The sequence below is a fragment of the Fragaria vesca genome, linkage group LG2 (assembly GCF_000184155.1).
Source record: "Fragaria vesca subsp. vesca linkage group LG2, FraVesHawaii_1.0, whole genome shotgun sequence".
Taxonomy (NCBI): Eukaryota; Viridiplantae; Streptophyta; class Magnoliopsida; order Rosales; family Rosaceae; genus Fragaria; species Fragaria vesca.
In genome coordinates, this window is record NC_020492.1 from 11,570,941 (window position 1) to 11,581,838 (window position 10,898).

At 38.0% G+C, this 10,898-nt stretch overlaps 1 protein-coding gene and 1 pseudogene across 2 annotated transcripts; both read left to right on the plus strand.

The window, feature by feature from the left end:
• Nucleotides 1-1,672: 1,672 nt before the first annotated feature.
• On the plus strand, nt 1,673-5,817 carry LOC101297599 (annotated as a pseudogene). Its single transcript, XR_183935.1, has 9 exons — nt 1,673-2,008; nt 2,607-3,611; nt 3,955-4,039; nt 4,137-4,232; nt 4,326-4,584; nt 4,697-4,816; nt 4,949-5,074; nt 5,202-5,285; nt 5,404-5,817. The product of XR_183935.1 is annotated as a signal recognition particle receptor subunit alpha homolog (transcript).
• A 1,653-nt stretch (nt 5,818-7,470) lies between these two features.
• Nucleotides 7,471-10,632, plus strand: LOC101305421 (protein RMD5 homolog A-like). Its single transcript, XM_004290275.1, has 2 exons — nt 7,471-7,547; nt 9,240-10,632. Exon 2 carries the CDS (start codon nt 9,263-9,265, stop codon nt 10,433-10,435), a length of 1,173 nt encoding a protein of 390 aa, XP_004290323.1. The 5' UTR covers nt 7,471-7,547; nt 9,240-9,262; the 3' UTR covers nt 10,436-10,632.
• Nucleotides 10,633-10,898: the final 266 nt, after the last annotated feature.

Below are 10,898 nucleotides of genomic sequence, written 5' to 3' on the forward strand. Positions count from 1 at the left end.
GCATCCATTTCCTACATCTCAAAAATACATTTAAGACTCTGTTACGAAACAAACAAGTACCTACATACTCACATTCATTACCTGTCTCTCAACAGTATGTGGCTGAAGTATAAGCACCATTACAGATCACATTAAACATTCAGCAGAAAATCTGGTGCACAAGACTTTGTTACGCAAAATTTTTGAAACCCATCTATGGCCATTGAACAGAACACCCAAAGAACCTAAGCAAATTCAAATTCACAACAACCACAGTACCACACCACAACAGGAACAAGTACAATTGAGTTTCGACATCTGAACTTACCCTGATACATATTGAGCCACAGTTCTAGCAGGTGAGTGTATTATACCCTGTAATGTACATCAAGCAAAGAATTAAAGGAAGAACAAGAGAAACAAAAGAAAAAACGAAGTATTCATTTCAAGATATTACAAAATGATGAACTGATGCAATACTGTGGTTTTATTCAGAAAGAACAAGCTCAGACTTCATGATTGTTATTATTAGCACATATGCCCCAAGAAGATTACAACCCACAAATTTAGTATGAAAGATGAACACATTGTAGTATACGGAGTAAGTACACCTTCAAAGAATAAGTCTAGGATATATTGCTCTGAATTAAAATTTAAAATATACAGATGAGGGCCATTCCTTGCTTTGAAGATGTTCTGTGGACCCTAAGACGGTAGTAGTGGTTTGAGAAATACGAGCATGACTCAAGACGCGTCGTAAAGAGCATGCCATCAGAAATTAGAAATCAATTGGAGAATCAAACCTGCACCCAGTCACACGCAAAATCAACATTGGATACAAAAGTGAAAATGAAAGCATGACAGTATAAATCTCACTACCTTTAATTCTTAACCCCTTGAGTTTAGTTTTGGGTATAAATTTATGGTGTTAGCAAATTTTTTGTAAGAGTAACTAAAAAATCAGTCACAATAACAATACTGAACTGTCAAAATAAATGGGGTAAACATCATAGCAGTTCATTTGGTTGATAGTTTGATACTGGCACATACGTAATAATGCTAAAAATATATACCATTTTAAAGGCAAATGGCGCTTGAGCCATTGCCCATCAACTTGGACTGTGCAAAAATCCTTAATTACTGTAGTCTGAATCATTGAAGAGAACGATAGTCATACATTTCACATTTACAAACTCTCAGCAGAAAATCATGTGGACAGATATTTTAGAGGGAAGGGGAAAGGGGGACGAGACTTTTTGAGAGGTAATGTTTTTAGTAGAAGAAGATATGGAAGAATTAGATAAACTCGGCCACAAAATACAAAGCAATACATCCCAGATTTCTTTAATTTTTTTTTTTTTTTTTTTTTTTGTAAGAGAAAAAGATATACATCAAGGTTTAAACCATTGTCCAGCACAAAGAATGAGATATGCTTATAAATGTTTCTTTTGCTAATTACTATTCATCAGAAGCATGAAAAACCCTAAACCCCTGGTTTTCCATCATCAGCTGTAATGAATTTGAGTAAAACAGCCTATAGTTTGTAGCAAGGATGTTTAACATCAACTTCATGCTTGCTTATATGAGAATTAGAATTCATAGTGAAACCCACCACATATCTGAATCATGAAGTTGAGCAAAATCACTGTCTTGTTTAAGAATAACATGGCAAATCACACAATGGTCAAGATTCAAGAAAGCAGAGCTGGCAAGCAAAAGAGACGCTGACAATAAAGGATGAGAATGAATCGAAATTTGAAGGAAGCCTATGAGTTTAGACAGAAATTTACCCGATTGCTGCACTGCACGGAGGAGAGAGAGAGAGCGCTTCTTCTTCTTCTTCTTCTTTTATTTTTTCGTCTCTTTTTAACTCAAGTGATGAGTAGGTCTTGCTATTAAACAGACCGAATTAAAAAGGAAAGAAAAACAAGAGGTATCGTCCTCTGTCGACGAAGAAGAAGAAAAACGAAGAAGATGACTTGAACTTCCGTGGGTTTATGTTGGGCGATTCGATTCCGTACAGCTTTAGGTACGTCGACCTCTAATTCTGAATTTCAATCCCATCATCTCTGGTTATGATCCTCGTCGATTGACAAATGTGCTTTGAATTTGATTCTGTAAATGAACCAGTGATTCTCTCGCTTCTTTGTATAGTATTATTCAAATGTGTATTTCATGTTCTGGGATCAACACTCAACACAAAGCCTTCATAATATTCTAGTCTTGCAGAATAGATTAGGGTAATAAGGTTCATTGTCAAGTCTAATAGTAACTGACAACATAAACACGTTTGGTTTTGCCAACAGACAACTTTTCAACAACCCGATTGTGTAGTAAGTGATCTATGTTGACATTATATTCGACCTGGGTTGTCTGCTTAGTCCATGGCCTTGTTCCGATGGCATTTTCCGATTTGATCTTTTGCAAATGGAATTACAATATGGTAAAAAGGCCATTGGAAATTTTGAATCTTAAAATTTTGTTTATGTTTATAGAAATATGATTTGATTTGATTGATGTGTGGATGTAATAAACATGATGATGTTGAAATGATATGAGTTTAAAGTTTTTGAAAATAATGTTATCATGTAAATCTGTATTGAAATTTTTTCTTTATTTGATTGCAGAAGGTTTTGGAGTTGATTGAAGATGTTAGAACAATTACTGATATTTACTAGAGGAGGATTAATCCTCTGGACCTGTAGAGAGCTTGGAAATGCTCTTAAAGGATCGCCGATCGATACCTTGATCCGGTCCTGTCTTTTGGAGGAACGATCTGGTGCAGCATCGTTTGATTATACGGCTTCGGGGTCAGCTTACACGCTCAAATGGACCTTCCATAATGAGCTTGGCCTCGTGTTTGTTGTTGTATACCAGAAGATCCTCCATCTCCTGTATGTGGATGATCTGCTTGTGATGGTGAAGCAGACTTTCTCGGAGATTTATGATCCAAAAAGGACAGTGTATAATGATTTTGATGAAACTTTCCGACAACTTAGGAAGGAGGCTGAGGCTCGCACTGAGGAATTGAAGAAGTCCAAGCAGGTGGGTAAGCCTGTGAGTAATAGTAGGAAGCAAGGGCCGGTGCAGAAGGCTGGAATTGGAGGAGACAAGAAAAATAATGAAGGCGGTTTGGCTAGTGATGGTGTGGATGACAATGCTTTGCAAGGCCGTAAATTGGAGAATGGAATCTCCAATGGTAATCATGTTGTTAGTAAAGAGCCTAATGTAGTTAGTACTGCTAACAGAAAAGAGAACACTAGTTCCAATCTCGGGGCTTTTGATGTAAATAAGCTTAAGTCTAGATCAAAGGTTGGAAAGAAAACTGAAAAATCTGCTACCCTTGATAGCAAGGGCTCGAAGGCTGAACCAAAAAAGAAGATAACCAAGAAAAATAGAGTTTGGGATGATTCTCCTCAAGAGTCATGTGAGTCCAAATTGGATTTTACAGATACTGTGGGTGAGAATGCAGATAACAATATTGAGGTTGTAGCAGCAGATCACGGTGAAAGTATGATGGATAGGGAAGAGGATTACAGTAGTGAAAGTGAGGCTGAAGAGGAAGAGGAAGTTGGAAAGGAAAGCAAGCCTGATCCAAAAAAGAAAGGATGGTTTTCATCTATGTTCCAGAGGTAAATCTATTTACTTTATTATTTTACTATTGTTAGTAGTTAGTACTGTGTTTCCTAATAGTGCCGCCATTTTTTTTTAAGAATGTGATTGTAAATAAGATCAAGTCTAAAAGATAGTATGCCTCTGTATACTATCATGTGGTTGAATTTATCAAGCTGATCTTTTTGGATTTGTGATACCTGTTATGTACAATCAATAGTTGACTGGGTGAGAAGTGAGAACTGAGAACACTTGTAGTTGAGATGTCGTAAGATTTCAAACTTCTTATTTCCTGTTGAATATGAAGTGGAACTATTTGGTTGTAACATCATTTTTATGCATCGTTTTCTTGTTTTTATTCAGTATTGCAGGCAAGGCAAATTTGGAGAGGTCGGATCTGGAACCAGCTTTGAAAGCTCTCAAGGATAGGCTGATGACCAAGAATGTGGTATGTTCTTCTAGACTTTTAGCATTATTCCTGTCCTTTTTTGCTGAAGTTTGTGTATGGAGAATCAAATTTGTTTTCTGTGCTGTTCCATACTTAGGCTGAGGAGATAGCTGAGAAGCTCTGTGAATCAGTGGCAGCTAGTCTCGAGGGTAAAAAGTTGGGTTCATTTACAAGAGTATCTTCTACAGTCCAGGTTTGTCAACTCAGTTCTTTTCATCCACGAGCTTGGTTCTTCTAATATTTATAAGTTGCAAGACTAACATCAGGGATGTAAACATTACTGCAGGCTGCAATGGAAGAAGTTCTTGTTCGTATTTTAACTCCTAGGCGCTCTATTGATATACTGAGGGATGTGCATGCTGCCAAGGAGCAGAGGAAGCCTTATGTAGTTGTTTTTGTTTTCATCCGAATGGTTATTGACAAATTTCTCTTCCCAGGTTGCCTATTGGCTCCAGCAGCATCAGGTTAGTGTTATGATGGCTGCCTGTGATACATTCCGATCAGGGGCTGTCGAGCAGCTGCGTACTCATGCACGTAGACTCCTGGTATGACATTGAGGCATTCAAATTCTTGGGTGGGTTTTAATTTGAGATGATAAAAGTAATTATTTCATTGTCTTGGTCGAAATAATCAACATGTATCAATTCTCTGTTTCAGATCCCTATTTTTGAGAAGGGATATGAGAAAGATCCTGCTGTTGTCGCAAAGGAAGCAATCCAGGAAGCCAAACTCAATGGTTCTGATGTGGTTCTAGTTGACACAGCTGGTCGAATGCAGGTACTGTGTTATTTGTTCTTGTTACAGTGATTGAGCAAATATATGTGCTGGCTATAATAGCTGTTTGTTTCTAGTCCTTTATCAAGTCTGTTGCTGTCTTTTCCTAATGTTATCTATTATTGTTCCTTTCAGAATAATGAACCATTAATGAGGGCACTATCAAAGCTTATCTACATTAACAATCCAGATCTTGTCTTGTTTGTTGGAGAGGCACTGGTTGGGAATGATGCTGTTGATCAGCTTTCCAAGTTTAATCAGGTTTGAGTTCCATATTAATTTTCAATTTGTCATTTGTTTTAGCATTATCTACCCAGTTTATGCTGTTTTGCTGTATCATTGTTTTCTCAATGGATGGTTACTAAAGTCTCTTACACTGTTCTTGCAGAAACTGGCTGATCTCTCACCTTCGCCCAACCCCAGATTGATAGATGGAATATTGCTCACCAAGTTTGATACTATTGATGATAAGGTAAGCCAACTGCTATACTTCAAATGATTTTGGATATTAAAACGTGTTGTGCCTGTATTTCTTTTGCTGCTTAGATAATAGTTGAAATGGTGAATAACTGAACCGATACATAATGTAGGTTGGAGCTGCACTGTCGATGGTTTATATATCTGGAGCCCCAGTCATGTTTGTTGGGTGTGGGCAGTCCTACACAGACTTGAAAAAGCTGAATGTGAAGTCGATTGTCAAGACTGTCCTGAAATGAGAGATTTGCAGCAGCTACCTGCTTAAGTTCATTGGTCATGTCTTGAATATCATGACACTGTTATGAAACCGTGTTTGCAGCTCTTCCATTGACCTGTATTGCCTCAGTTGACTTGTGTCCTTAAAAACTAGGTGAATCAATCATTTAACTGTCTTCCAAAGATTTGTTGTATAATTTGTTCTCTCTATGCAACACTCTTACAACTCATAATTTCCTATGTAAATCAATATAGGCCAGTGAACCACAAGTTTCCTATTCTGTTTGGAAGAGAGAATAAACCCTGGTAATAATAAAGGAAAAGGATCGAACTGAAAGCATATAGTTACCTTGGCTTTTGTCATGAACGTCCTTCACTCCTAAAAGATGCTTTGTACCAGTCGTTTAATTACCTGTAACGGAAACCCTATGTCCTTTTTTCCTTATCGAAACCTGAAACTTGATTCCATTGGTTTCCTAGAGAACAAAAATTCCAGTGCACTCCTAGCCTTCTATCTTCTATTCTTCTTTCTCTAAAACGGGAGAGTATTAGAATCAGTGAAAAGGGATTGGCATTTAAGCAGCCAATATAACATAGTCCCTTAAGATAAATGATTTTGATTTCACCAATCTAATGCTAATTAGACTCTCAAATGATATGTAATAATCAAGCGAGGGGATTGAACCACAGGAGCCTGGCTATTAGAGACACAAGCAGGACTGGCTTTAATTTGTTTGCAGATTTGCACATATAAATCATATTTGATCCCATATTTAGCTGCCAAACAAGGAAAAGATCAAAGAACACTCTTGGGGTTTCATGCACAATTGAAAAGGTAGAATATCAGTCACATTTTCTACAGCGATATAACATATATTTATGAGCCAGAGACTGTTCTACTCCTTGGAAAAGTGGATAGCCGTTAATTTTTCTTCAATGCACCATGTTTGAATTCACTTTTTTTTTTTCACCCTTCATTTCTGGCAACAATGGAGGAGTACTTGATCAAAATAATACATCCATGATTTCTCAGTGCTTAGTCACTACAATCAAAATGGAAAATTATATGTGAACATTCTCATGTGCAACAACTGAACAGGTTCCCTATACTCACCATCTGCCACCAATGGCTCCAAAGAATAACACAAACTACTTTCTTCCCCTGCTCAGCCTCTGCAAGTGGTAATTAATGCTTCCCATCGACTTGTTTTTCTGGCTCTAACAAAGGAGCCAGACATTTAGACACAGTCTTCGATGAATATTTGCTAGTTGAAGAAAGGGACAGGTTTTAAGCCTAATAAAAAAGGATGAGAAGCAAATGGGGAAAAGAAACTTCGAACAACACAGGAAATCTATACCTGAGACTCCATGCAAGTACCCAAAAGGTCCTTCTGCCTTACACATTTCTCATCACAGTTGCTGTTAAGAGCCAAGCAACTGAGAAATGTTACCATTTCCTTCATGCAACACTTCATCCAGAAAAACCCAAAATGTATGCACCAGAATTAAACCCAGCAACCCCAAATTCGCCACAAAATAGGCAAAAGCATTAAAATTGGAAGAAGAACAAACAAACAAAAAGAAAACAGCGCACCTATAAAATGCAGGACGGGCCTAGAGAGTAGTGGATCCTTCCAACAATGTGAAAGTAAAACCATATTCCCCCACAATGAATGATTATGCTCATGAGCTAATGCATTCCAACAATTTACAATTGTATGAGAAGTAGAATTCATAGTGAAAACCACATATCTCAATCATGAAATTCAACCAGAAATATCAGACATTGATACAAACAAAAACAGAGAGAATGGAGAACCCAGTGAGGGATTGCTGCAGTCGGATCCAAAAGCAACACGTGGCGAGCACGTGAATTTACTGCAGGGCTCTCACCTAACACAAACGAAGCCAATGTCTCACACGTGCGCCACCATTATTTATACCTCAAACAAACTCGCACGCTCGCCTTTCTTCTCCTTCTGTTTCAGATATCTGGACGAAACCAGGACACTCCCTCCTCCAGAATTGCGATCTAGTTCCGGTAACCTTCTCGTTTTTCCTTCATGGAATTCTCTGAATCCCAGATTCCAAATCCTCTGTTTTATATAATACATGACACCAAGCTCAGTTCATGTTTTAGCTAAGCATTCTAGGAGGATTGGATGTTTTTGATTTACTTTTCGCAACTTGTTAATCATCAGCTAATTTTGATGATTTTGCATCTTAATTTTGCAATTTTGATTGAAATTTTGTTTGTCCTATCTTTGTTGAACACTCAGTAGTTGATGATTCTTTACTGTAATTTAGCAACGCGGCATTGGTAATACTGTGTAAATAAAATGAACTTGGATATCTTCTTTTCGGGGTCGCTTATTGGGATTTAGGGACTGTTGGAGCAGCAGACGTTTACTTTAGTCCGTTATGTGTTTATTGAGATTCTTTTGGGGTTTGTATTTGAAGTTGTTACTTTTCTTTGTGCACTGAATTCATATAATCTTCTTCTTGTAGCATTTAAGTCTGTATTCATTACTTTCGGGTTTCTAGAAACAGTTTTGACACTGCCGTGCACCAATGTAAAGAGGAAATTGTGAATAAACAAACTGATGCAAGATGTTATTCTGCTTGTGTGTGATTACATGCAAGGCCAAGATGAAGCAGATTTAACTCTGGACTGAAAGAACATTATGTCTATATTGTTTATCCAAACAACTCGCATATGATTCTTTGTTGGTGCTCCTCTGTAGGATGCTTCTGTTAATTGGTTATCAGAGATTCTTTGGACTAAATTAAGTGCATAAAATGTTCTAGGCATTTTTGTTCAAAGAAATTATATTTCTCATAGGTTCCATCTATATTTCTTACATATCAAAAAGCACTTGAAGTATAGTTTCATATTTCTGGAATTTATATGTATATATATAATATATCTACACACGAATTCCCAAAGACATTGATGCAGACCTACCCTCAGATTAAGATAGTTGGGCTCTGTTTTGTATGTCACCTCAAAGTTAAAACATGAAATGATAGATGATGCATTCATTCTCCAATGCCACCCTGCTTCATTTTCGTTATGCTTCTTTGGTTGACGCCTGAAAATGATTGCTATGTGAATATATTGATTTATGGGATGGTCCATAACAGATAACAAGAAATGCCATGTAGATTGACATGGACTGCATGAACAGATGTCTGGAGATTATGCTCAACAAATTGATATAACTTTGTGTGCATGTTCGAAGGAAAGACTTGAGTTATGCATTTTGTGATATTTGTTGGTTTTGAGCTAGGGGATTCAAATCCTGCAAGTTATGGACTTGAGATCCCTATCTATAATGTGAAAAGGCCTAGATGCCCAAGGCTGAGCAAGGTAGAGGTCAAGTTGACCTGTACCAGGCTTGCTTAAAGCTATTTTTAATCATCGAACCTAATCATGTTTTTGCTTTATTTTCCCTTTATGTAAGGGTTGCACAAACAACATGGCTAGTATAGTATAGAATGTTGTTTCTAGTTAGTGTATATGTTCTATGTGCCCAAAGTCTACTTGATATTGTTGTTGATGATATAATTTTCCACTTTTCTTTGTTACTGTTGTGGCTTTCCTTGAGCACAGTTTTGTTTAGACTATATGAACTCCAATTTTCTGACACATATCATGAAAATGAACTTGCATATCTTATCTGGTTTTTGGTTGTGAAGTCAAAAAATCGATTGCCTTGTTACTTTTTTACAGGGGCTTGTCACTGATATAGGAAGATGGAGCTAAATTCCATCAAAGATGCATTTGAGCGTGTTGTTAAGAAGCAAAAGCTATCTTCTTCTAGATCCCAAGAAGTAATTCACCAAATTGGTCATGAAATTGAACAAGCACTGACACAGATCCTTTCAGCTCAGGATCCTTCTGTTCCTGTTGATAAAAATTCCATCCTTACGGAGCTTAGACTCAAGCTCAGTGCAGTTGGTCCAGTCCAGAAGTTAGAAGGGTCGCATAAGGAACTGAACTTAAACCTCAGCAAGTACACTAAACTCCTTGAGAGGTCCTTGAATCCAGACATATCAAAGGCATACAGAGATGTTGACTTTGACTACCACATTGTGAATCAGCTCATTGCTAATCATTTGTACCGTCAAGGCTTGTTTGATCTGGGAGATGGCTTAGTAGATGAGGCTGGAGAACCAGAAATAACCATTGTGAAATCTCAGTTCTCAGTAATGCATCAGTTACTTGAGGCTATGAAGGTTAAGAATCTGGAGCCTGCTCTAAGCTGGATCCGTGCTAACCGTGAACAACTGAATCATAATGGTTTAAATCTTGAGCTTAAACTCCACAAATTGCAGTTTCTGGAGATTTTAAGAACATCTCCTGCCAACCGTCGAGCTGCAGTTACATATGCCCAGACTCACCTTGGTCCTTTTGCTTCTGCTGCCTCCCCTCACAAGGATGAGGTAATGAAGCTCATGGGTTGCCTTATGTATGCTGGAAGGCTTGACGTCTCCCCTTATTCTGAGTTTTCATCTCCAACCCATTGGGCGAAGGCGATGGAGGATCTTACAGGGCAGTTCTGCAGTCTCTTGGGACAGTCCTACAACAGCCCATTGAGTATGACAATGGCTGCGGGATTTGAAGGGTTGCCCACGCTCTTAAAGCTGGCAAATGTAATGGCTGCGAAGAAGCAGGAGTGGCAAGCAATGAAACAGTTGCCAGTGCCCGTTGAGTTGGGGAAAGAGTTTCAGTTCCATTCTATATTTGTCTGTCCTGTGAGTAGAGACCAAGGCAGTGACGAGAATCCACCAATGTTGATGCCATGCTTGCACGTTCTCTGCAAGCAGTCGATCATGAAGCTGTCGAAGAGCAGCACCCGGACATTTAAATGCCCATATTGTCCCGCAGAGGCATCAGTTGCTCAGTGCAGACAGCTACACTTCTGATGGTCATCTTTATCATTGCATCGATGTGTTATTATTAACTCTGTATATAAACATTCCTTCCAGATCCGTTGTTTGATTGTTCTAAGTACAAGAGTAATTTGCGTAGAGTTTGAATAAACATGTTATAATCTCATCAAAGGCTTTGGCACATTAATGTCATGTAAATTGAAGTTTATTTGCTGAATTTTTACAATTTCATAAGTAGCTTTGCTGATGCAGATAGACAAAGCAAAAACTGGGCAAAGATGAACTCAACATTACTAGTATTCAGAAACGAAATTAAACAGTGTGTGATCTATTGGTCTTCGGAGAAACCCATCATTCTCTTGAAACCAGGAAACAAGAGAGATTTAGGAGGTGGGTTTTGTTGATGCAGGTGCTCCTCGACCAAATCTTTGACAGATTTTGCAGACAAAGGGTGAAAGTTGACGCCCCACTCAGAAACAAAACCTTTAACCAAAGC

Bases quoted from the DNA above. Each gene is read 5' to 3' on its own strand.
- LOC101305421 (XM_004290275.1), top strand. From the start codon at position 9,263: ATGGAGCTAAATTCCATCAAAGATGCATTTGAGCGTGTTGTTAAGAAG.